At 35.0% G+C, this 27,958-nt stretch overlaps 1 protein-coding gene across 14 annotated transcripts in view; it reads left to right on the forward strand.

Moving 5' to 3' along the window:
* OXR1 (oxidation resistance 1) overlaps nucleotides 1-24,733 on the forward strand; it is a 543,504-nt gene extending 518,771 nt beyond the window's left edge. For 10 of the 14 annotated variants that reach the window (XM_044928605.2, XM_044928604.2, XM_044928607.2 and 7 more), the window contains 6 exons: nucleotides 13,773-13,853; nucleotides 15,652-15,777; nucleotides 16,547-16,699; nucleotides 18,084-18,179; nucleotides 20,811-20,884; nucleotides 22,826-24,733. In XM_044928605.2, coding sequence (XP_044784540.1) covers nucleotides 13,773-13,853; nucleotides 15,652-15,777; nucleotides 16,547-16,699; nucleotides 18,084-18,179; nucleotides 20,811-20,884; nucleotides 22,826-22,961 — 666 coding nt within the window. In that variant the 3' untranslated portion in view covers nucleotides 22,962-24,733. The remainder of the gene's footprint in view (nucleotides 1-13,772; nucleotides 13,854-15,651; nucleotides 15,778-16,546; nucleotides 16,700-18,083; nucleotides 18,180-20,810; nucleotides 20,885-22,825) is intronic. The other 4 variants (XM_044928606.2, XM_044928608.2, XM_025265168.3 and 1 more) reach the window with 1 other exon arrangement.
* The last annotated feature ends 3,225 nt before the right edge of the window (nucleotides 24,734-27,958 follow it).

Raw genomic sequence — 27,958 nt, forward strand, 5'->3', positions numbered from 1 at the left:
TCCTTAGCTCTGCACATAATTAGAGTTTATATATAATACTTCATTTAACCTTCACAATAAGTTGCAAAGTCAGTAGTATCACTTGGCATTTTAAAGGTGAGAAAATTCATATGGACTTATTACTGAACTAAGCTGTCCTGGAGAACAGAGACAGCTCAACCCTAGCATATTCATTACCTCACTAGGATGTCTTTGAGAGTTTTATAAGATGGTACAATATAGTATAATGTGTTTTGGTGTGTAGACAAGCTCAGGTCCCCTATTTTCTAACTGTTTTCCTTGCTTTGGAGTAGAAATCCCAAAAGCTGTAGGGTAGTAGAAAGGCTTAAGAAAATTTGCCATTTGCAACAACATGGATGAACCTAGAGGTTATTATGCTTAAGTGAAAGTTAGAGAAAAACAAATACTGTATGTTATCACTTGCATATGGAATCTAAAATGTGAAACAAAGTAGTTAATATGACAAAGAAGAAACCATTTTACAGATACAGAGAACAGGGAATATAGCTGATATTTTATAATAATTATAAATGGATTATAATCTATAAAAATTTTTTAATCACTGTTGTACACAGTGATTGATAAAGTCAAGCATGCTTCATCAATATGGTTCTCACTTAAGCTAACTGGACAGATTTTACTTCATTCTGTATATTTTAGAGTATATTCTACCTATTAGTCCTATTAGTTCCAAAGATGGCTTTTGCCAGTGTCTCTGTCCCCAAGGTGAACTTCTTTTGCTCCCTGCCTCTACAGAACTCCAAAATCTGCAAGCAGATCTAACTCTGGCTCCTTTCAAATTACTGCTTCTGTCCCAAGTCTTTCAGAGTATGTGTGCTCTTTTAAGGCTGAAGTCTTCTTTTTCCTACAACTCTCTGGGTCTCCTTGAAAGGAAACCCCACTGGTCTTCAAAGATAAACATTCTGGTGGCTCGGTTTTTCTAGCAGAGGATGCCCACGTTTGGGAACCTGGTGTGGGACTCAGACTCCTTTGGAGAGAACTTCTGCAGTTAGTTAGCCTTCTGTTTCTGGTTCACCTAACAAAGGTATGGTCTGGACTGTACTATGACTCCACCCCTCCTGCCCATCTTCATTATATCTTCAGTTGTTAAAGATCTTTTCTGGTAGGTTCCAGTCTGTTTCACTGATAGTTGTTCTGTGAATAATTCTGATTTTGCTGTGCTCATGTGCTCAGCGTCTTTCTACTCAGCCATCTTGCTGTCTTATTTTTAAAGGCTGTTGCAGAGTTTATTGTGATGTATAACGTAAATTTAATAATTTACTTAAAGCTGTTTATATATTTAGTATACCCATATACTCTGCCTTTTTTGTGTTTGTCAATAAATTGTAATTGACATGAAGATTTATAAGCTCATTTTATAAGGGTGTAAGCTTAATCACATTAAAGTCACAAAATATTAACATTTTTTATATTTGTTTAATATTTAAAATATTAAACATCACTTTTCTCTGTCAATTATTCACTAGATTTTGTCATATTTCCCTTTTTTTGTTGTTGCCTAGACCCTCATATATGCCAAGATAAATTTCTTTTCTATATTTTAGGCTTTTATGTTTGAAAACACATGATGAATTATTTACGTCTGTGTAGAAATTAGCTCACAGCTAGAATTTTAAGAAAAACAAATTTAAATGTAAAGCTCTTTCCAGTGACCTCAGCCGAAGAATGATTATAATACTGATAAAAAAATTATTTATACTAACACTATACATGTACCATGAGTTTTTTTAATTTAATCCTCAAATTGTGGAATATTGCCACTTTCACCTTCATTTTACAAAACAGAGACATACGATAGTCATATTGCAACCAGAAGTCGGGGCTGTGGTTTGAATCCAGCCATTCTGTTCTGGCTCTAGGCTGTGCTCTCAAATTCTTTGCTGTGCTTGCTCTCAAAATCGTCAGAATATAACCAGGAGAAGGGGGTTGACATTTATTTTGTACATTTATTGTATCAGTTTCTACTTTATATATATCTTATATATACTGTTATTTATTCCTCATAAAGTGCCTAAGATCATTTTCATTTGAAAAACCAGAAATAGATTAAGTTTGATTGCTCAAGTTCACCCAACTAATATAATCAGCCTTCCTTATCTGCCACTTCTGCCTTCTATGGTTCTGCATTTGCAGATTCAGCCAACCACAGATCAGCAGTATTTAGGAAAAAATTCCACAAAGTTCCAAAAAGCAAAACTTGAATTTGCCACATGCTGGCAACTATTTCCATAGCATTTATATTGTATTTACAACTATTTACATAGCATTTACATTGTATTAGGTATTGTAAGTAATATACTGGAGAAGGAAATGGCAATCCACTGCAGTTTTCTTGCCTGGAGAACCCATGGACAGGAGAGCCTGGTGGGCTACAGTCCATGGGGTCACAACAAGTCGGAAATTACTGAAGCGACATAGCATAGCACAGCACAGGTAATATATAGTTGATTTAAAGTATATGAGAGGGGTGTGCATAGATATATGCAAATACTTTGTCATTTTCTGTAAGGGACCTGAGCATCCATAGATTTTGGTTTCAGTGACAGTTTCTGGAACTGATCTCTTAGGCATATGTAGGAATGACTGTTAAAGAGAATCAGAATTACAACAGAGGAGTTTTACAGCTAAACCCAGGATTCTTTCTGCCATACGGCGTTTCCTACCTATAGTACATATTCATGGGAAGTTTAACAAGTGGTTATATATGCCTTATTGTGTAAACCGTCTGCTCTCTGGTTACAACGTAATTGAAAAAAGGACATATACATATATATTCAGTGTAGAATATTTTCTTTATTTGACTTCAGTAGTTGAAAAGCATATTTATTAGTATATAAGTTGTGAGACCTAATGATAAAATGAGTCTCTTTGATCCCATTCACTCACTCACTCACTCACTATCCAACTTAAGAACTAGAATGTTACCAATGAACCAGTATCATCCTGTGTGTTCTTTCTCATTCTCATCTCATGTCACCTCCAAATTGGTAGCTACCTCCCTGAATTTTGTTACCATTTCCCTGCTTTTCTTTAATTATTAGATTTTATTTTTTGGAGCAAAGTTTATAGAAAACTTGAATGGAAAGTACAGAGAGTTCCCATATACCCCCTTTCTCTCCAAACACAGTACCCCTATTATTTACATCTTATATTAATGTGGTACATGTTATATTGTATAAACTAATATTATTATACATCATTACTCAAAGTCTGTAGTTGGCTTTGGGGTTCATTCTTTGTGTTACACATTCTATGGAATGACATGTATCTGCCATTACAGGATGATGCAGTGTAGTTTTCATTACCTTCAAAATACCTGTGCTCTGCATTTCTCCTTTGCTCTACCTGAAAACCAGGTAACCACTGATGTTTTTACTCTTTCTGTAGTTTTGCCTTTTCCAGAGTATCATATGGTTGGAATCAAACCATATGTAGCCTTTTCGTATTAGCTTCTTTCAGTTAGTAAGATGAATTTAGGGCTCCTCCCTGTCTTTTCATGGCTTGATGGCTCATTTCTTTTTAGTGCTGACTTTTAATATTGGACTTCCCTTGTGGATCAGCTGGTAAAGAATCAGCCTGCAATGTGGGAGACCTGGGTTCTATTCCTGGGTTGGAAAGATCCCTTGGAGAAGGGAAAGGCTACCCACTCCAGTGTTCTGGCCTGGAGAATTCCATGGACTATAGGCCATAGTATCGCAAAGAGTCGACATCACTGAGCGACTTTCACTTTAATATTCCATTGTTTTAACATACCATAATTTATTAATCTGTTCACCTACTGGAGAACATTTTGGTCACTTCCAAGTTTTGACACTTAAAGAAAAGATTGTTATAAACATTTGTGTGCAAATATTATGTGGACATAAATTTTCAGCTCATTTATGTAAATACCAGGGAGTGTGATTGCTGGATTATATAATAAGTGTATTTTTAGTTTTGTAAGAAACTGTGAAATGGTTTTCCAAAGTGACTGTACTGTTTTGTCCTTTACCAACAATAAATGAGAGTTCCTACTGCTCCTCATCATCACCAGCATTTAATGTTATCAATGCTTTCATCCTGAAGACATTTGTAGTAGTATCCCATTGTTCTTTAATTTGCATTTCCCAGATGACATATAACATAGAGCATCTTTTCATAGTCTTGTTTGTCTGCTCAGATGTTTAGTTCATGTTTTTTTCTCTCATTGTTTTTAAGTTCTTCGAATATTTTGGATAACATATGTATCAGATATAAATCTGGCAAAGATTTTCTCCCAGTCTGTGGATCATTTTTGTATTGTCTGGACAGTGTCTGTCACAGACCAGTTGTTTTTAGTTATAATGAAATCCAGCTTGCTTTTGGTGTTTTATCTAAAAAGGCATCCAAACCCAAGGGCACCTAGATATTTTTCTGTGTTATCTTCTAGTTATTTTATAGTTTTGCATTTTACATTTGGGTTTAAGATCCATTTTCAGTTAACTTTTGTGAAAAAGTGTGAAGACTTTGTCCAGTTTAACTTTTTTGCATGTGGATGTCCAGTCGTTCCAGCACTCTTTGGTAAAGACCATTCTTCATTGTGCTATCTTTGCTTTGTCAAAAATCAGTTGACTGTACTTGCCTATATCTAGAGTCTGTATCTTCTATTCCATTGATCTGTTCTTTTACCAATATCCAGTCTTGATTATAGTAAGTCTTGAAGTTGAGTAGTGTCAGTCCTTCAGTTTTCTTCTTTTCCTTCATTATTGTGTTGGCATTGGGATCTTTCTACATAAACCTTAAATAATCAGTTGCATATATCCACAGAATGACTGAATAGGATTTTTATTGGAATTGTGTTGTCTATAAACCAAGTTGGGAAGAACTGATATTTTTTCTGTACTAAAATAAATAGTATTATTTTACATTTCATATTCCCATTACTCATTGCTGATATATAGAGAAGCAGTTGACTTTTATATATTAACCTTATATCCAGCTAACCTGCTACAATTGCTTATTAATTCCATTGGTTTTTGTTGATTTTTTTAGAATTTTCTTTACAGATAATCATGTCATGTGCTTAGAGTTTAATTCCATCCTTCCTACCTGTATACCTTTTATTTCCTTTTCTTGTTTTACTATGTTAGCTAGGTCTTCCTAGAATATTGAGTAAGAGTTGAAAAATATTTTAATTGTAGGACTTTTTTTTTATTAGGTGTTCTTTATCAAGTTTCAGGTGTTACTCTCTATTTCTAGGTTGCTGAGAGTGTTTATAGTACATGTGAGATTTTGACTAATGCTTTTTCTGTGTCTATTTATGTGTAATGGAATATATCAGTTAATTTTCATATATTGAAATAATTTGCATATCCCTTGCATGTGTGCTGTGCTAGATCACTTCAGTCGTGTCTGACTCTTTGCAACCCTCTGGACCATAGCCCACCAGGCTCCTCTGTCCATGGGATTCTCCAGGCAAGAATACTGTAGTGGGTTGCCATGTCCTCCTCCATGGGATCTTCCCAACCCAGGGATTGAACCTATGACTCTTAAGTCTTCTGCATTGGTAGGCAGGTACTTTACCACTGGTACCACCTGGGAAACCCCTATCCTTTAACATACCTGCAATTAAATCCCACTCGGTCACTGTATATAAATCTTTTTTTACATGTTATTAGATTCATTTTTTGAGGGGTTTTTGCATGTATGTTCATCAGAGATAGTGATCTGTAGTTTGTCTTTCTTGGTATGTCTTTATTTTTTATTAGTGTAATGCTGCCCTCATCAAAAGAGTTGGAAAGTATTTTCTCTGCTTTTATTTTTTGGAAGAGATTGTAGAGAATTGCTATAATTTATTCCTGAAAGGGTTGATTGAATTCAGTAGTGAATCTGTCTAGATTCATTAGAGATGCTCCAGAGCTAGAGATCATGCCACTTTGGGTTCCTTTGTAAGCACAAACTCAGCTGTGATGGGGTATGAATGTTTCCTTTGCAGAAGTCAGTATCATTATATTGGCCAGAATGAAAGTCTGTTAATTTTTCCTTTTTTCTATTATCCTGTCTGTCATAGCTTTCAACAAGTTTGAATAGCTTTTGATAGAGTTACCTTAATGTGTATTGGTAGCTAATTCATTTTAGTTGGCTAGAACTAGGTCTGGTACTTTATGTTTTACAAGACTATAAATTAATAATTAATTAATTTAGTAGATATAGAGCTACTCTAGAGGATCTGTTTCTTGTATGAATTTAGTGTTTTGTGTCTTTCAATGAATTGGTCCATTTCATCTAGGTTTTCAAATTTGAAAGTGTAGAGTTGTTTATAATATCCCATTATTATCAACAGTGATGGCCTCCATTTATGATATAATTTATTTGTATGTTCTCTTTTTTCAATTTTATTAGCCTGACTAAAGATTTAAATTACAACTATTGAAAACAGTAGTTGTAATTTAAGGCAAAAAGGAGCAAAGTTTTAACATAATCCAAGTCTTATTTTGTAATAAAGACTTTGTCATATATTATGAAATGTAGAACAGAGTTTTAGGTAGTTTCAGGATGCTATTGTATTCCCTTTTTTGTTAGCTACAACAGCTCAACTTTAATTCCCTCCTTTTTAAAAATATTTTTGGATATCAAAGTAAATATAAATAGCATTGTCAGTAACATTTTTCTTTCTACATTATCTCCCTTTACTAAGGAATAAAAGTAAGGAGTAAATGAGAAATGAAAATTCCAGATTCACAGATATCTGTTAGTCTGCAAGGCAGTTGGGGGAAGGGAGATTTGTTTACAAATAATCCTAAGGGGAAATCCAAGAAAGAGAACTGTTGAAGCCAAGCAAAAGACACTCAGTTGTATCCTACTCTCTGCAACCCCATGGACTATAGCCTGCCAGGCTCCTCTGTCCATGGGATTCTCCAGGCAAAAATACTGGAGTAGGTTTCCATTCCCTTCTCCAAGGGATCTTCCCAACCCAGGGATCAAACCCAGGTCTACCACATTGCAGGCATGTTCTTTACTGTCTGAGCTACCAGGGAAGCCCAAGAGGACTGTTAGACCAAAGCATTGCCCTTTCTTTCTAGGAAAACGTGTTCTTATTCATGACATTTACAGCAACTATACATTTCCTCTTTTTTCGGCTTCTCTTCTTAGTTGTGTGTCTCACTATAATAGAGATGAGCGGATTTCATTCTGCCTTTACGTTTGTAATTTGTTGAAAGTAAATGCTTAGGCAAACACTTTGTGAGAGTCCTTTGTCAAGCAGTTCCTACATATGGGATTTAGCAGTGTATCCAAACCACTTTGCACCTTAAGAAATAACTTTCTATCCAGACAGCTAATACACTTTTAGTTAGAAGGTCTTGAAATAGAGGAAAACAATAGAATGGGAAAGACTAGAGATCTCTTGAAGAAAATTAGAGATATCAAGGGAACATTTCATGCAAAGATGGGCTCGATAAAGGACAGAAATGGTATGGACCTAACAGAAGCAGAATATATTAAGAAGAGGTGGCAAGAATACACAGAAGAACTATACAAAAAAGATCTTCATGACCCAGATAATCACAATGGTGTGATCACTCACCTAGAGCCAGACATCCTGGAATGTGAAGTCAAGTGGGCCTTTAAAGCATCACTACAAACAAAGCTAGTGGAGGTGATGGAATTCCAGTGGAGCTATTTTGAATCCTGAAAGATGATGCTGTGAAAGTGCTGCACTCAATATGCCAGCAAATTTGGAAAACTCAGCAGTGGCCACAGGACTGGAAAAGGTCAGTTTTCATTCCAATCCCAAAGAAAGGCAATGCTAAAGAATGCTCAAACTACTGCACAGTTGCACTCATCTCACATGCTAGTAAAGTAATGCTCAAAATTCTCCAAGCCAGGCGTCAACAGTACATGAACCGTGAACTTCCAGATGTTCAAGCTGGTTTTAGAAAAGGCAGAGGAACCAGAGATCAAATTGCCAACATCCGCTGGATCATGGAAAAAGCAAGAGAGTTCCAGAAAAACATCTATTTCTGCTTTATTGACTATGCCAAAACCTTTGACTGTGTGGATCACAATAAACTGGAAAATTCTGAAAGAGATGGAAATACCAGACTACCACCTGACCTGCCTGTTGAGAAACCTATATGCAGGTCAGGAAGCAACAGTTAGAACTGGACATGGAACAACAGACTGGTTCCAAATAGGAAAAGGAGTACGTCAAGGCTGTATATTGTCACCCTGCTTATTTAACTTCTGTGGAGAGTACATCATGAGAAACGCTGGGCTGGAAGAAGCACAAGCTGGAATCAAGATTGCCGGGAGAAATATCGATAACTTCAGATATGCAGATGACACCACCCTTATGGCAGAAAGTGAAGAGGAACTAAGAAGCCTCTTGATGAAAGTGAAAGAGGAGAGTGAAAAAGTTGGCTTAAAGCTCAACATTCAGAAAACAAAGATCATGGCATCTGGTCCCATCACTTCATGGGAAATAGATGGGGAAACAGTGGAAAGTATCAGACTTTATTTTTCTGGGCTCCAAAATCACTGCAGATGGTGATTGCTGCCATGAAATTAAAAGACGCTTACTCCTTGGAAGGAAAGTTATGACCAACCTAGATAGCATATTCAAAAGCAGAGACATTACTTTGCCAACAAAGGTCCGGCTAGTCAAGGCTTTGGTTTTTCCTGTGGTCATGTATGGATGTGAGAGTTGGACTGTGAAGAGAGCTGAGTGCCGAAGAATTGATGCTTTTGAACTGTGGTGTTGGGGAAGACTCTTGAGAATCCCTTGGACTGCAAGGAGATGCATCCAGTCCATTCTAAAGGAGATCAGTCCTGGGTGTTCTTTGGAAGAAATGATTCTAAAGCTGAAACTCCAGTACTTTGGCCACCTCATGTGAAGAGTTGAGTCATTGGAAAAGACTCTGATGCTGGGAGGGATTGGGGGCAGGAGGAAAAGTGGACGACAGAGGATGAGATGGCTGGATGGCATCACTGACTCGATGGACGTGAGTCTGAGTGAACTCCGGGAGTTGGTGTTGGACAGGGAGGCCTGGCGTGCTGCGATTCATGGGGTTGCAGAGTCATACACGACTGAGCGACTGAAGTGAACTTAACTGTACTGAACTGATTTCCTCAACTGTGTACTTTAATACTTGGGAGTATGATACAGGACATTTTGTAGCAATCTGTCCATTTCCTACTTAGGTTTAATCTTTTGGATAAAATAATACTTTCTGTACATGGATTATGATTTACTAAGGGGTTAAAAGTTAATTTGAGACTAATTTCAGATCCACCATATATACTAGGAATCTGTATCTCTTTATTCATTTTGATAGGGGGAAGTATATTTCTTTAGTTGCTGGAGGAGATAGATGGGCCTAAGGCTGAGCAGCTAGAGTTTGTTCTTTATGGGCAGATACTCCAAGATGAAGATAATAGCAGGAAGAAGGAGTATCTGAGCCTTGCCCAGAATATATCTAATAAACCATATATTTCTCATTCTCAAAGTCAGAGACCTTCCTGACTACACATGTGCAGAAAGGCTCCTCGAAGGTCAAAAGGGGTGGGGGTGTCTATCCACAGTAGGTGACGTCAATCTACCCATAGGCCTCTTTGCAAGAATCCATCTTGTCTAAGAGATGTGTGAACACACATGGAAGATCCGTGGGATAAGCCAGATACAGTTTCAGAACCAGGCAAAGCAAGGTGATTGGCCAAAGGAAGCCCAGAAGAGAATGCCCCTTAACAACTGTTTAAACTACCATGAACGCTAGATTTGCTCTCTGAGTTCACTGATGTGAGTCTATTCATAACATACCCTTTTTCCTCCTAATAAACACTGTACTTGTTTCACTACATTTTGTGTCTCTTTCAGAATTCATTTATATAGAGCCGATGTGTCAAGGGCCTTGTCGCTGGCCACTGTGCCTGGTGGTCCAGTGGCTAAGATTCTGCGTTATCACTACCACAACGTGACTTCAGTCTCTGGCCAGGGAACCAAAATACTGCTTCAAGCCAAGGCCATCCGAGATCATAGTCATTTGATTTCAAGTCTTTCTTCTCTATTAGTTTACCTGCACTTTTGACACTGTTGTATATCTCCATTCATCACAGCATGAGTAAATATTTAAGGGTAAGGAGGCGATGAGTTTGCAAGTCCAAGAAAGGAATATAGTTTAAAAAAAAAATTAGAAAAGTAGATTTGTGACATTAAAGAAACTGTGACAGTACCAGATATAATAAGCTTATAATGGCAATTTATGGCTCCCTCACTGTCAGTTCCTGTTCTAGGTGATGTTGGTACATTGATTATAACTGATCCCTTTGTGAGCAAATTCAACTTTACTGTCCTCCAGGAAGTGTGTTTTATATGGTAAAAGAAGAGCTTTAAGTGTAAGATAACCGTTGAGTGGAAGAATAGAAAGAATGGAAAGGAATAGTTAAGTCATATAATTTGAAAACTCTTGTATAGAAAACTCCTGTAGACTGAATGCCATAGGAAAAACAGAAGAAAAATATAACTGATCTTTAAGTATTTTGTAGAAAGTTATGTTTGTGCCTTAGAAAAGGAAGCTGTGATTTTTAGTTTTTTACTTTTAGTACCTAATTTTTCTTTCATATTTATTGAAAATGCTGTTCTTTGCCGGGAGCGGGCATATTGCATATTGAGTGAGGATCTGGAATAGCTCAACTAGAATTCTATCACTGCCGGGGGCCAGCGTGAGGCACTCCGCCCGTGGCAAAGGTCATGAGGAAGGAGGCTCGGCATACGCAAAGGCGGGATCGAGCCTCAGGAATCCCCCTGGAAATTCTCGAGCATCTACCCCCAAAACCAGAGTCTGCCTACTTTCTGCTTTGTGCTTTCACCTACACCTCTGACTTTACGGGGGGCTGTCCCCCACTACCTCTCTCTGAAAAAAGAGTTAGCTTACAGCTCCAGTTAATAATTCCTGGGTGTGACAGTATTTCAACCTACAAACTCCTTTGGAAGTCCTCTAGCCTGCCTGAATAGTTTTTTTCCGGCAACATGTGAGAGGCAGGAGATGTTCTAAACTATCTAAACACCGATTCCTTTGAGTAGTTAAAAGATTGATTAGAAATTGTATTGGTGAAGGGTTTTTCACTTGTTGGGCCAATGTTTGCTGCTAAGTCTCCATATCCCTTACCTACTGTGTCCTTGGCGGTGTATTGATTGATATAATGGGTGTATAGAAATGTAAGTAGTAGCCTCAATGTTTGTAACCTTGGACCCTTGAGTTAATTCTTTTCTTGATTGAGCCCACCTCACCGTTTGCCCTATAGGAATGCAACTTTATCCAATGCTTTTTGGAGGCTGGCGCCTGACTTTAGAATAATCACCTTTAGAGAAAAATAAGTTTCTTAAAATGTTAACAGGCCTCCTGGCCAGAAGATGATGTAAATCACCTAAACTTTTGTGTATGATAAGTTTGAAAGCCTGGCTTCGATAAGGATCAGGAACTGCTGTCTGCATGACTCTACCCCTTCCCCCATTATCCTCTATGCACAACTTAAGGTATAAAACTACTTTGGAAAATAAAGTATGCCCTTTTTTTTTGTTCACCGAAATTTGGTGTCTCCCCATGTCGTTCTTTCACCTTCTAGCTGAACTTTTCCTCTGAGGCAGGGAAGCTCGTCAAGCCTACTAATTTTGCCTGGGCTTCTAAGATCTGACCGGGGAGGCCTTAGTGTCTCCTCTCCTTCGGGAGAACGGGAGGACGCCTGCGGCCTTCATAGGTGACGTAAATTCCCTGCTTTGGAATTTTATTCAGCCTCTTTTCTTCACTGAATTTCTTCGCTGAGCTCTCCTTATTTCACCACTCTTTATATCCTTAATAAACGTTTAATTAAGCAGTTGTTTCCTGATTTTCGCCGACGCCATCCCCGCTTCGAATTCCCTGGATCCACCGGGGCTGGACCCCGGCAGTTCTTAATTGAACAATCTTTAATATTTTTAAATTTAAATTTAAGAGTAGGGAAACTGGGCTTCCCTGATAACTCAGTTGGTGTAGAATCCGCTTGCAATACAGGATACCTCGGTTCAATTCCTGGGTCGGGAAGATTGAAAACTGAAATGTTTTAATATCAAAAATAAAAACCAAATATGGATACTCTTCAGCCTTATCCTCTAGTCCTTAGGTAAATGATGGAAAATCATCAAGTAAAAGTAGTGTTAATCCCTATTTACTCTGGTGGGCACTATATTCAGTCCTTTATGTGCATTTCATTTCTTATTTTTATTTACACAGAAACCCTATTTGGTATGTACTCTTATTGTTTTCATTCTTTTATGTACTCTTATTATTTCCTTTGTCTTATTGTTCCCATTGAGAAAAAGAGATAAAGGAGGAGGAAAACCTGGTTCCATCCAATTCCCCAGAGGTTGAGATCATAACCACTTTAGGTTTCTTTGTAAGTGAAGAGTCAGCTATCATATTGTATGTTCTTTGCTTTGCGAAAGTCAGTCTAATAATGGCCAGAATGAGAAAATCTGTTCAGTTTCTTTTCAGTTTTTTTATTCTCATGTCTCTCATTGCTTTCACCAAGTTTACTTTGCTCTTTATAGAGGTGACTGATTCTTTTTGGTTGGCTGGAACAAAAACCTTTTTAAAAACCTAGTTTAGAAGTCTAAACTCTTGTGGGTCAATTGGTTTAACTGCATTTTGTGGCCAGAACCTCTGCAAATAACTGTTTGATCACAAGAGGAATTTGTCATAGCTCAGGAGTATTCAGCACATATTATAGCACGACCAGAGTTCACTGTATTATGGTTACTGTTTTGGTATTATGTCATGATCTGAAATTATGTCATGATCTGAAAAAGCGGTAGCTGTTGTGTGAGTCTGAGGAAACTTGTCTGTTTTCGTGGGCTTTTTATGTTTATCTGTTATACATGGCTTTCAGGTTCAGCAATGTGCAACAGACTGGTCTAGGCAACTACAGAAGATACAGAATTTCCCTTAGTAATTTAGAATGTAGGAAAGTCATTAAGTTTTAGTCACAGATAACTGCTACAGTACCAACTCTAAAGTAGTACTGTAGAGGAGGGGCAAGAACTTTCAGTTCAGGGTTATTTAGAAAGACTGAAGTAGACATGCCTGAGAATACAATTAGATATGCTTTTAAAAATCTCATTTTCTGTTTCCAGAGCTTATTTTTCTTATTGTTTTAGGTTTTAAAATGTGCTTCATATCTTTTTCTTGCTCTTCCACTTCTTGGTTATGATACAGACTGTATAGCTTGGGTATATGCTACCTTTGCCAAGAAGAAATTTTTCCAGCATTGCTGTTAGGATGTAATGTTTGAGTTAAACTGATTGGGAGAGTTGAAACTACCATTTTTTTTGTAAACTGCAACACAGTTAGATTTTAGATGTTATCTTTGATGTTAGCAAACATGTTATATTTCATATAGCATTTTTTTATAAAGGACTGTGATGCTACCTAGTCAAATTTTGTCTACATGAAACAATCCATAAAATAAACCTTTTACATTGTGTACTAGTAGTAGTGTGTTAGTAGTAGTTAGTAATTAACTACTAATAGTACTAACTACTACTTGTAGTTAGTTTGGGTGTGGTAGTTAATAAGTTAAATGTATTCATTTGTATTTCACTATAGATTAATATATAAATCTCTTGGATTTTGAGCATGGAGTGGGGAAAGAAATCCTAATTACAGTTCTCTTTCCCATTTAAACTTCTCCAGTTTTTATTTTATTTGGGCTGTTTTTCTCAACTGTCAGTGGAATTATTGTCTTCCTGTCTCCATATTCAGGTAGTGTCAGTGGCTGAGTATCACCGCAGGATCGATGCTCTAAATACTGAAGAACTGCGCACACTCTGCAGACGTCTCCAGGTGCCCCCTTCAGTAGTTTAAACCCCTTCAGAGATTGAATACTTCCTATTTTTAGTGTCTTTCATCAGAGCAAATCTCTTTTTTGAAGGATTTGTTTTGACTGCAGCACTAAAATGCCCCATCAGAAAATTCCTTTTTGTATTAATAAGAGTACAGTATTGCCTTGAAGAGCTGTAGGGCTATCTTTTCTGGCATCTTTTCATTTATTAAAAATATTCAGAGGAATTTTCTGTTATTTGAGAACTGTTCTTAGTACTGTGTTTCTTAGATTGATGAGGAGTTTTCATTTAACATTGGAAGAATGTTTTGAGTTTGAGATTGAATCTTTACTAACTGGTATCTGAAAGATGTGGTACTATGGGGAAATGTTTAAAAATTTAATGGATAGCAAGGTTCTCTTTAAGGCTATTTCAGTTGTATCAACCTTACATCAAATATCTTAATGAGATGAATTGTTTTTGTCCTTGAGGTTTTCCTGGTTGGTATTAGATATATTTTGGAGTAGTATTGATTAGGTACTAGAACTAGATAAATTATTTAAAAATATGTGCAATAATCTTTGTGATTTTTTTCAGAAATAACTATATATTTGAACTCATTTTTCAGTTTTGTGTATTATTGTGTGTTTTTCTCTTTCTTAATGAGATACGCTTTCCTGATTTTTTTTCTTTTAATGCTTCTCATGCTGCCTCAGATTTTTTTTTTTAACCTTTCACATCATCAAAATAAGGGTAAAACATGATGTGAAAGAATTAATATAGTTCTCATCAAAAAACAATACAGTTCTAGAACATGTATTGGTTGAAAATGTATGTTGTTAAGTTTTGGTAAGAAATCTGTTAAAGGAACAAAATAATTTAGCAAGATTTCATTCCTGTGTGGAATCACAGTCGCCGAAAATTGCTGCATTTTAGTTATCTGCTCCAATAGAATTCTGTTTTCCGATTTAAAAGTTTCATCAGTAATACTTATGTTTTCATATATTTTACTTTCCAATATTATTGCATTTAATAGATTAAATTAACATGAAAAAGTGCCAACATAATACATTCTAAAAGAATTTATTTTGATTTAATGAACATTTTTATCATTTTAAGAATATCAGTGAGATCATTTTCATCAAACAAACATATACATTCTTTTAAGTGCATCAAATTGTTCTAATTTTAAAAATAGGTTTGTGAACAAGTTTTAGATGTATTGTTTGGTTCAATTAGATTTTAAAATTTTGTGTTTAGAAAGTAAAAATTTTAAAGGCATTTTTAAAAATAACAGTAACCTTTTCAAAGCATATAAATTCACATATACATGCACACCAATGAAGCATTATAGTTTTTATTGTACTATTTTTTAAATTAAAATTAAAATTTTGGCACCCAGGAAGTTTTCTTAATACATTTGGCAAATTTTGTTTACCATGAAAAAAAAAATCTCATAAAAATAATCTCTTTAAATAGCACAGAGAAAAAAGCAGGCTAGCTCACTCACTTTTGCTCTTCAACAGAAAAAGTATAGTTTGCATGCAATTTACCCTTTTTACACAGAAATACAGGGTTTATCTTTCAATACCTGTCCTTATTCATGTAGTGGATGAGGAAAATGTCTTCTTTAGCAGAAATCTCTTTCTACATTACACATGCCATTATTATTAGATGGAGCATCTTTTGCCTTCTACAATCCTAAATTAAAGCTTTAGCCTCCTTTTTCAAGGTATAAGATTTGATATCTCTCAAAAGGCTAAAAATTAAAGGTTTGTTGCAGTTTTACATTAATATATTGCTTCTATTTGCTTCTTTAGATTACTACGAGGGAAGACATCAATTCAAAGCAGATTACTCCAGTGAAAGCAGACCTGGAATCTGAATCTTTTCGACCAAACCTAAGTGATCCCAGTCATCTCTTACTGCCAGATCAAATTATAAAGGTATGATATTACCCACTTTTGTAAAATTCTGAGTATGTGCCCATGAGAGTAAAATAGTTTCTTTTTAGTTGATTTAAAAACTGAAGAAGCAGAGCTATTGCTCCTGTTCTTACTTTTCAATGAAGAAAAAGTAAACAAATTATAGCAATTAATGTAATGGAAGATATTAGGAGATTTGGGTAACCAGACATTAAAATAAATGGCAATAGTAATTTAGGTAAGACAGGATAATAGCCAGTATTTAATTTCTTATTATGTGCCAGTTACCTGCTTTATATAGGTTATCTAGTTTAGTTGCTGCAGCCCCTGTAGGAGTTGGATGCTCTTATTGTCACATTTTGTAAATGAAGAAACTTGGGTTTAGAGAGGTTGAATAAATGTTCAGAGCCATACAGCTGTAACATATTGAAGCTTGATTTCTAATTCTGAGAGTCTTACTCTAGATTTGAAAGGTGTTAATAATCAAGGTAACAGTTCATCTGATAGTTTTGTTAATTTGATACAGAGGATGCAAACAACAAGGAATCCATGTTTCTTGCCTCTATATATTGTTTGATATGATTCTTTCTTTGTCTGATGAACAATTAATATTTCATACCAAGAATTGTACAGACTTCAAGCATCTCTGTATCTTTCAAATGATAAATAATTTCTACTGTTACTTTCATAGCCTACATTTTATAAAGTATCATTTAATTCCAGCTGGCATTAGTATTCTGCAGATTGACAATAAGAAGCTATCAAGTATGTGTTAATTTATTTTTCAAAGCTTACCAAGCATCTTCCACCAAGAACAATCGGCTATCCATGGACTCTTGTTTATGGTACTAGGAAGCATGGCACAAGCTTGAAGACCCTTTATCGAACAATGACAGGTTTAGACACTCCAGTGCTGATGGTGATTAAAGACAGTGATTGGCAGGTATGAAAAGTAACCACATAGGCACCTTACCTTTTAAGAGATGGAAATAGCAGGAATTTTAGCATATTCTTTTGATAAAAAGCATTAGTATATTTTATTAAGTTTATTTGGTAATTATTGAGTGCTCTTGATATGCAGGGCAGTGCTGAGTTCTGCAGAGGGATAGATAATGAGCATGAATAATTAAAGAGTTTCTACCTTCAAAGAATTACAGTCTGGTAGAAAAAAATATTAAAGTATAAGAGTATCTCTAATGCCAAGCAAAATATGCCTAGTATAGTGAGAACCTATAAAAAGTAAAAGAGGTGTTTATATTGTTCATTTCTGTCTGAAGGAGATAAGAGTGAGGTTCAGGGAAATGGTGAAAATTGACAGTCCTGAAGTGTGGAGAAAGTTTTGAAAGTTAAAGATTATTGTGTGAGGATGAGACCAAGGACAAAGTCACAGATAAGCAAGAAAAACATTGGTTATCTCTGAAACAGTAGTTTCATAAATGGCCAGAACAAATCTTTGGTGTCGTCAGACCTGGTAGCTTCCTTTGGGGAGGTGGAGGTGGTCACATGGAGGAGGCACAAAGGGAGTTTCTGGAGTGCTGGTAATGTCCCATTTCTTAATAAGAATGAAGGTTAAATGGGACTTTGCTTTGTGCTAATTCCATATCAAGCTGTATAATTATATTTTATACATATATATATTTACACACATACCTTACAATAAGAAAGTCTATTTAAAAATCAAGAGTATGAAAATAGAATATGAGGGGATATAATGACTATAGAGATCATCAATAAAACTCGACATTCCCATTTCATGATCTGAAACCTTAGACCTAGAGATTGGAATGACTTGTCCAGGCCTCTTATTCATTGTGTGTCTTGTACTGTGTAAGGCCAAGGCATTATAGTACTGAACAATTCAGACCCAAATTCTCTCCTCATGGAATTTACTGTGTAATAAAGAAAAAACTAGCATACCTTTGTAGTAGTATAATGTTTACCTATGCTGGAGGGTTTTGCTTTCTTAAATTCTATAGTACCACAACAGCTGTTGTCTTTATTATACGTACATTGTCATCCTGAAATGTGTCTACCACTTTTTTAGATTGTCTTTTTTAATTGTTATAATGAACATCTTTCTAGGTTTCAAAATGAGGAAAAATCTAGCATTTTCCCACTGAAAAACTGATATGTTTATACCTGCCAATAATATGAATTGTTTAACAACTGATCGTGCTTCTCTGTTTAAGTACAGATAGATAAAACTATGGTATATTTCCTTTTTTTTTTTTTTTTTTTGTATTTTAGTTAAACATATATAATGGACTAATGCTTAAAGAAACAAATTGATAGTTGTGTCATTGAACATGCCTTTTTTTAATCCTTAGGTTTTTGGTGCATTTGCATCTCAGCCATTTAAAGTGAGTGATGGCTTTTATGGAAATGGAGAGACCTTTGTTTTTACATTCTGTCCAGAATTTGAGGTAAGGACAGTTATTCCAGTTATATTCAGTTTGTGAAGAGATGGTATCATGAACAGAACATTCAGTCTGGAGTTTTGCATACTTGGATTTGACTCTCAGTTTCTGCCTTTTACTGTTAACTTGGCACTTTTTTTTTCCATTACCATTTTCACCTTCAACTTTCCTGTGGATAGAATGGGAATTGTAAAATGTAACAGGGTTGTTTGAAAATCGAATGAGAACCATACATGTGTAACACTTGATGTGGTACCAGACACACATTGTGGGCCCAGTAAGAAGTATACATCATAATTACTATTTTGTTTATGAATATTCACTGTAAAATTTCTAGAAACTTTAACTTACTAAATAAGTTTTAATAATGAAAGTCAGTCTTAAAAACTTAAAAAATAAATCATTTGGGTTTAAGTCAAAAGTGATTACCTGATTTTTCTTTATTGTGACTTGACTAAAGTAGATACATCCTAGCGCCAATAAGATCTAAAATTTTTAAATGTACCTAAATTTTAGTGAATGTGCAACTCCGTTTGAAGCTTCGAGTGCAGTCTTAGTATCTCTAATACAGTCTGGTGCAGCATGTCAGTTCCTAGGAGATAAAATTTTAATCTTGAAAATAGGAACCGTTGTTGCTTAAAAAAACAGAATAGAGTTGTCTTTAGGAACAGCTTCTGGTTAATCTGGTGAGCCACTTAAACCCAAGTTTGTTAGAGTTTTTATTGTGTTACCAAATTCTCTTTTTTTCATGCCTTCCTGGTGGCTCAGTCAGTAAAGAATCTGCCTGCAGTGCAGGAGACCTGGGTTCGATCCCTGGGTTGGGAATATCCCCTGGAGGAGGGTATGGCAACCCATTCCAGTCTTCTTACCTGGAGAATCCCCATGGACAGAGGAGCCTGACGAGCTGCAGTCCATGTGTACGCAAAGAGTTGGACGATACTGAGTGACTAAGCACAGCTTATAGAAAGTGAAAGTCTCAGTTGTGTCCGACTCTTTGTGACCCCATGGACTATACAGTCCATTGAATTCTCCACGCCAGAATACTGGAACGGGTGGCCTTTCCCTTCTCTCCAGGGGATCTTCCCAACCCAGGGATCAAACCCAGGTCTCCCACGTTGGAGGCAGATTCTTTACAGACTGAGCCACCAGGTAGGCATGAACAAAATATAATTTGGTAGCACAAGAAAAACTCTCTTAACAAACTTGGGTTTAAGTTGCTCACCAGGTTAACCAGTGCTTTCCATTCTTTCCATAAAACATATCAATTGACACCTACAGCTAGCTGGAAGCTTGTAGTTGTTACAGATTTTGGAAGTTTCAGTTGTGCTTGTTTTCAGTCCTTTTTGTGATACTGTTTCTACCTGTTAACTAACAATGCAATTAAACAAATGTTATGTATCTATGAAAAAGTGAGTGTTAAAAGTTTATTGAGAACTATAATGAATACTTTGGAAAATGTTTATAAAGACAGGGTACTAGAAATTGATGTTGTGTTCATATTATGTTTAGGTAGAACTTCCATGAAAGGTTGGAAATATTTAAGAATATTACTAGAAGGTTTTTTTGGCTGCTCTGGGTCTTTGTTGCTGCACGTGGACTTCTCTGGTTGTGGAGAGTAAGGCTACTCTCTAGTTGTGGGCTTCTCACTGTGGTGGCTTCTGTTGTCGCAGAGCACAGGCTCTGGGGCCCGTGGGCTGAGTAGTGGCAGCTCATGGGCTCTAGAGCACAGGTTTAGTAGTTGTGGCACATGAGCTTACTTGCCTGGCAGCTTGTGGGATCTTTGTGGATTAAGGATTGAACCCGTGTCTCCTGCATTGGCAGGAGGATTCTTAACCACTGGACCACCAGGGAAACCCAACATCCAGAAGTTTTTACCCTTGAATTTCTCAGATGTTTTTATATTCATTGCTCTTTAAAGAAATTGAAACTGGAAGTCATAAATAAGCATGTTACTTGTTTTTATGAGAATAATGATAGAGCAATTCATACCCAAAGAAAAGACCTTGGCCATAATCAAAATATTAAAATATTTTCAAATTAATATATATTTATATTTGATGTCCCTGGAAGAGGGAATGGCTACCCACTCCAGTATTCTGGCCTGGAGAATTCCATGGACTGTATAATCCACGGGGTTGCAAAGAGTTGGGCACAACTGAGTGCCTTTTACATCACTTAAATTTGGTGTTAAAAATAGCATCTACTCAGTTTTTAGCTGATTTACTTTCTTTAACATTTCTTAAACCCAACTTTAACTTGGGTTTAAGTTGCTCACCACATTAACCAGTGCTTTCCATTCCTTCCATAAAACATACCAACTGATGCCTACAGTTAGCTGGAAGGCATCATTAACCATCGAATTCTTGATACCTATGTAGTCAGAAAAATTTGTATATATGAAGAAATAGTAAGATGTGTGTATTTAAATTATGTTGCAGTTGAACACATGCTTTCAAATTTAGTCTTAAAAACTGAAAGCAAAAGCACCACCCTTTCGGCCCAAACTTTTTCTGTTCTTCTTATTCTTCTTGCTGTCTGTCTAGGCTTTATTAACTATTTGGGATTCAGGAGAACTAACTATAGTAATCATTTTCATCTACATATTTAAAGGTTTTTTTTTTTTCCCCATTTTTGTAGGTCTTTAAGTGGACAGGAGATAATATGTTTTTTATCAAAGGAGATATGGATTCACTAGCTTTTGGTGGTGGAGGGTAAGTCTCTTGAAAATTTGACTATGAGATTTTAAAAGAAACTTTAAGAATTCATTTGTGTTATTTTTAAATCAGCTATCTTCGAAAAGTTTTGATACTAGAATCCTAATTTATATATTATGACTAAATTTTTATATTATGACTAAGAACGTATGTATTGCAGGAAAGTGCATAAGTGTAATATATGAAACCCTTGATAGAATATTTGTTTATTCATCTCAGAATGCTGTTTAGTTGATTCCCTTTCGATTAAAACCCATCTTCTAGAGTACACTGACTCCTTGATATTTGACAGAGAAATATACTAATCCCTTCGAGCTTCTCAAATTTTCAAAAAATTATGATTTATTCTTTATTTCAATTTATTGTTTTTAAAAAAGGTCTAAATTTTTTCATATTATTCTACCCTGGAGACTATTTGGATTGATATTTTAGACAACAGAAGTTTGTTTTCCTGTTAAAAATTTTAGTGATCCCACCCCACCCCCCCCAAAGTTTTCAGGGCTTATTTTCTTATTTATTTTGTTTTTAGCAGTATGAGTAATCAGCAGTTTGATTTGATTTGTTTAGCATAGCAAGCACTGCAGGAAACTTCGGTTTCTTATTCTGGTATTTCAACTTCATGGTTGCATGGTGTTTGTAGATGGGTGGCTCTACTGCCTCCTAGCCCAGACTTCTTAACTAGCCCTTGGCAGATGTGATCTCCTTCGTTTGTTACTTCTCTGTGTCCTTCAAAATAAGACATAATACATGCTAAATAATTCCCAAATTTATGTAAGTGTTGTTTATTTCCTATATTTGAGGATATATATAATAATAATAATTCATTCAGGTTAACAGAATTGTATTAGCCTGAATATGCATCATCCCAATTCTAACAAATTCTCTTAACAACTTCTCTGTAGATAGGTATTTGGAAGACATGATTTCAGTGATTAAAAATTAAGCATGGTTATTATAGCCTTCTCTGAAGGACATAACTGGGTAACTAAAAACAATGTTGTTTTTAGTTATTGGAATCAGCTTATTGTGTTCATATGTTCCATCTTTTTTGGTGGAGAGGGGCAGTCAGTCAGCCCTACTCCGAATGGTAGTCTTATATGTGATTCAGTTAGTTCTCCAGGAAAGCCTCACAAGCAAGTGGCTTATAATTTCAAACTGTTAAGCGTGCCTTCAGTCTTTGAAAGTAATATACACAGTGTCATTAGATGTTGGCTGGAACTTGGTTTTGATGATACAGCATGATTCCAGCAAACTAAACTAACCATTGGGTCATTTGATAACAAATTAGAACAAGTTTACAGTCTTTGAAGAAGGAGAGTATGGTCTCAGGAAATGGGAGGAAAGGACTTGATATTCCAGAATTCCAAACAGGAGCCCCAAAGAAATCAAAATCATGTAACAGACTGAATATAGGATTTAGAATCAGACCTGATTCAAATTCTCAGCTTCAGCACACATTATGTATGGGACCTTGAACAACTCAAGTCTAAAGTTTCCTCAGCTGTGAATTGGAGATTGAACCCTTAACACTAACCACACTTTTTATTTTAGATGATAGGGAGTTTTCATGTCTCTGAGAAACTCATATTAAATATGTTAAAATCAAACAGCAGAGAGAAATTTATAATACCAGACAAAGAATAACAGAGTAGTGCCTGCCTCAAAAGCTAATTCTTTGTGAAACTAATTTTAGAGGGTTCATTATATTCCTTGCTCTTTATGTTCAGTGATTTTATAATGGGATGAACAAAAAGTTGCCTTGTGCCAGTGTGGAAAGGAGTAGAGAACGGTTTGAAAAAAAGAATGAGTTTAGAGTTGCTGGATATTGAAATGTCTCATTAAATTAATATTTTATAGCCTCTGCAATAATTCTTTTATAACTTAGGGCATAAGTATTAAAAGACTCTTGTTAGAACTATTGTCTTCTATATATTACAGGGGAGAATTTGCCCTATGGCTTGACGGAGATCTGTACCATGGAAGAAGCCATTCTTGTAAAACTTTTGGGAATCATACACTTTCTAAGAAGGAAGATTTCTGTATCCAAGACATTGAAATTTGGGCTTTTAAATGAATATAATGCTCTCTGTCTTAGCAGGATAATGGCCCAAACCTGACATAGACAAACAAGCATTGTTTGGAAAGTTCAAGAAGCAATACAATGTAATATGTAGCTCGTGTTTTAAAATTAGTTTGTATCACCATTTATTATAGCTATAATTTTGGAATTTATTTTTAAAATCATGTTTCTTTCCCAGACGTTTTTAGGTTTATACCATGGCATGGGTCCATGGAACATAACAGCTTAGGTTTTGTCAAAATTTTGGTAGCATTTTGATCATAGTGACCACCTCATCTATAATCCATGTTTTCTCAGTCTCCTAATAGGATGGTGCTCTTTTGTTGAACCTATTTTGGTTTTTTGTTTTTTAAACTATATTGATTGTTTTACTAAAGTAGTCTAACTTGAGATATCTAGGGAATGAATACATGATACTGCCGTTATCTGTGAGGTTGGCACAAATGACTATTGGACATGCTCAACCTAGTTACTCTCAGAAAAAAACACATGCCAAAACAACACGTACTTCATAGATCACTGAGTTCTAGTTTTAATTCACACTACTGCATTCTCTTTATTAATTTTGCCTGTAATCTCAATTTCATTTTAATAAAAATGAAATTTGAGGAGAATTCTGATTGTAATAGACCACAATGCACATGGTCTTCAGGTTTGGGCATATGCTTTCATCATTGAATTGTCTGATGAAGAATTATAAAATGACAAAGGAGAATGAGAACTTGATGATTCTACTGGATTTAATATATCAAGCAAGAAAATATCTATTTACATATTTGTAGCTTAGCAGGGCATTATCATAACTAAAAAACTATGAAACAGATGCATATTTCGTCAACATATTGTGTCAGGTAAACTGTTTTATAGTTCTGTTGTTTTAGCCTTGTTGCACACCAACTCCCAAAATATAGGTTCCTATTCAAAAGGAAAAAAAAAAAAAACTTGTGATTTTTTTTAAGTGGTATATGTTATTACCATTAGCATTTGCTATTACAAAAGGGCAATGATTATAGTAGAATATTGTAACTCAGTAGACTTGTTGAATATGCAGACTTACTGTCAAGTGACCTCAAAAAAAAAGAAAAGATAGAATATATCAGTAGTTCTTATCCTCTTTTGTAGGAAACCAATAATAAGCCATTATGGCAATAATTCATCAGTTAATTTCAAAGCTTCATGTTATGCAAAAAAAAAGAATCCTGCTGTTATACATGTGACAGTGACCTTGTGCTGAAATTTCAGCTATTCCAGATAAACATTGTATATTATCTTGTAAATTAATGTTTAAAGGTAGTTTTGTTCTTATAGAAAGTGTTGATTGCCAGGTTGCTTATAGCACTTTAAATTATTCTAAAAATGAAATTATAAGCCAAATATGTTGGCTTAAGTAGTTTTAGTTGTATAGTACTTGAATATATTTAGATCTTTTGAATATTTAGATAATATCTAAAGAAAGCATAATGCTAATGAAAAAGAAAATCTGATATTCTATTTAATATGCTATTGCTGAATATGAATAGAAATGCAGGGCATCGTTTCTTTGTCTATGTAAAGCTCTCATTAAAAGTTACTAACAGTGTATAGATTAAATGTTTACAGTATAGGGAACTGTAAATAAATATATCAGTTTTCCCCCCGTTGGTCTTCCACAGCAGTATTATTGTCTTTGTGGAGTTGACTAATCATAAAAAAATCCTGTATTGGATTTCAGTTACAATAAGGTCATAGTGGTGTATACCAAATAAAATTAAATACATAAATATAAATTTGAATTTGTATTTATTGAATAATCAAGTTATTTTCTATTTAAGAAGTCTTTGATTAACCATACTACTGTGTTTTACATGTGAAAAATGGTTCTAGAAACTGTGGTGGTTGTGGTAATATTAATAATGATGGAGGGATGAATTTAAGAGTCAGTTTAGAAAATGGGGATATAACAAGGTACTTGGCATGTGAGAAGGTCATGTAAGAGTGTTTGTTATTTTTAAATTATATCACTTTTTTCTTTTTTTAGTGGAGAGTGCACAGCAAGGTAAGACTAATTTCATAAAGAGCTTTGGTTTTGTACAATGTCAAGAAATTTATTTTTATTTATCTCACAGGAGCAGTTAAGAAAATTTGAGTAAAAGAATGACATGATCAAATTTCTGCTTTAAAGAGATATCTGTGAAAAATTATTAGTAGAGAGAAAAAATAGAGACAAGGAGACCAATAAACAAGCCTGTTGAGAAGTCAGGAGAAAAATTGTGAGGGCTGAATATGAATAGTAGCAATGGTGATAAGAAAGGAGGCATGTGTTTGAAAGAGACTGAAGAATTAGGGTTAAGAAGATCTGGTTATTAGGTGGATGTCAGAAAAAGTTAAGGATAGCTGTTGGGTTTTTAACTTAGAAATGGGGTACATTATTCATTGGGATGGGTAATCTACAAAGAACAGAAATAATCAGCAGATAGGGAAGTTAGGTTTGTTGTGAAACTTATTATAATATAACATGAGAAACTAGAAAGTAGACTGGAGAAGTGGGGATTATTATTCTGTTCTGATAAATAAAAATTTTTAAATCAACATCATATAGGTAGTTGTTGAAGCCACAATCTATGTGTGAGATATCTTTGGAGATTATAGACTGTTGAAAAGAAAATTCTTGAGATAAATTTTGGGGTATAGTAACATCAAGGGACAAGCTGAAGAAAAGGCTCTAAGCTTCCATCTCAAACAGCTAGAAAAATAGCAACAAATTGAACCTAATGGAAATAGAATGTAGGACAAAGTAAAGATATAAGTAAAAAAATTTAGAACAAGCATACAAAACAAAATCTCAGAATAGTAAAATTGTGAACCTCCAGCAAGATTAAGAAAAAGACAAATCACTGTTAAGAAGAATTTAAATGGCGACATCATTGGGGCCATCAGGCCTTAAAAAGATAGGATATTGGGAAGAACTTTGCATCAATAAACCTGACAATGTAGGTGAAATGGAAAAATGTTTTGGAAAATAATTTATTAAAACTGACCCTGTGAAGAAATACAATTTTTGTATTAAAGAAATTGAATCTCTTAATTTAAAAAAAACGTCCTTCCCACAGAAATCTCAAGCTTGTATGTATGTTTCTACTGGGTAATGCCTTTAAGTTTTTAAAGGAAAATAAAATGATCAGTTTTACATGAATCTCCCAGGCTGCTAAGAAAAGAGAGAACTCAGTCTCTTCCATGATCATCTCTGTGGAAGCATAAGAAACATTTGATCAACTTCAGTCCCTGTTTATGATTTTTTTTTAAAAACTTAGCAAATTAGGGAAAAAATGATCTTCCTCAACCTAAAAAAAAAGTTATCCTTGAAAAATGTACAGGAATCATCATCTATAATGGTCAATTATTGAAAGTTTCCTCCCAGAAATAGGAAACCTGACAATAATAACTGCTTTCACCACTTATATTTAGCATTATCTTGGAAGTGCCAACCATTTCAGTAAAGCAAGAAGAAGAAAAGGCATAAGGATTGGGAATGAAAGACATATCATTTGTATATGACGTAATTGTGTACATAGACATTTCCAAAAAGATCCAGCTGTTGAAACTAGTTGATTTAACAAGGTCACTAAAGACAAATTCAGTATTAAAGAAAAAAATATATAAAAACTTTCTTTTTATTCTTTCTAAACCAACAATAAGAAAATGAAGCTTGAAGTACTGTCATTTTGTAATGCCATTGAAAATATCAGATATATAACAAAAAGATAAAGACAAGTGGGAAGATAAATGGGAAGTATATACCATTAGGGACCATACTGATGATCTGAAGACATAATTGAAGGAAGTTATTTCTCTAAAATCAATCTGTATTGGCAGTGAAAATCTCAGCCAGAATTTGTGGAAATAAGCTATTCTATGATTTAACATGGAAATGGAAATGCAAAGATTAAAGCAACACTGAAGAATGGACTGTGGTCTTAAATACCAGATAGTCATGATCTATTAAAAAGATGATTAAAATAATGTAGTATTGGTCAAAGGATATACTAAATAACCAATCAAAGTTAGTCTAGAAACAAACTGATTTTTTTTTTTTTATGGTTAATATATTTTTCTGTTTGTTTTTTTTTTCTTTTAATTTTATTTTATTTTTAAACTTTACAATATTGTATTGGTTTTGCAAAAACTGACACTGCTCCTCAGTGAAGAGAAAGGTCTTTTTGGTAAATGATGCCAGTTTAATGGGATATCTTTATGGAACACCGAATCTTAACCTATCTCATACTGCATGCAAAAGTTAGAAGTTATAGATATAAATGTGAATGTCAAAAAATAATAATGCTTTTAAATTGAAAAGTATAAGAGATACTGGAGAATAATCATCATGACTTTAGAATACACATACCTTGGGCAGAAAAGCATTAACTGTAAAGAGAAAATTGATAAATTATACTACATTAAAATTATAAGAGCTTTTCATCAAAAGAAAACATTGAAAATGAAAAGGCAATCAACAGTTTTTGTAATACACAGATCAAATGAAGGTCTCATATACACAATATATAAATGATTATGAATCAAAAAAGAAAGGCAGACTTTGTCAATTGTCAGTTCTAGAGCTGCAGGAGATGCCATCCTCAGGTCATGAAGATCCTCTGGAGAAGGAAATTGCAACCCTCTCCAATATTCTTGCTTGAGAAATCCCATGGACAGAGGATCCTGGCAGGCTACAGTCCTTGGGGTCATAAAGTGTCAGGCACAACTAAGCGACTGAGCATGCGCACACCAAGAGTATTAAATTAGCCAATAAAACCTATTAAGTAAAGTGAGGTGACTTTGGAAAGTTTTTTGCCAGTATTCTTCTAAACAAAGCTAACTTTGGCCACCAAATTTTATTCCTTGTATGTACTCTACAGTAATGTTTATATTTGTTTACCAAAATATACATACCAGTATGTTTACAAAAGAGCTATTTGCTTGCTTTTTCTTCTCCCAGTCATATCCCCTCTCCCTCC

This window comes from Bubalus bubalis, chromosome 15 (genome assembly GCF_019923935.1).
Source record: "Bubalus bubalis isolate 160015118507 breed Murrah chromosome 15, NDDB_SH_1, whole genome shotgun sequence".
Taxonomy (NCBI): domain Eukaryota; kingdom Metazoa; phylum Chordata; class Mammalia; order Artiodactyla; family Bovidae; genus Bubalus; species Bubalus bubalis.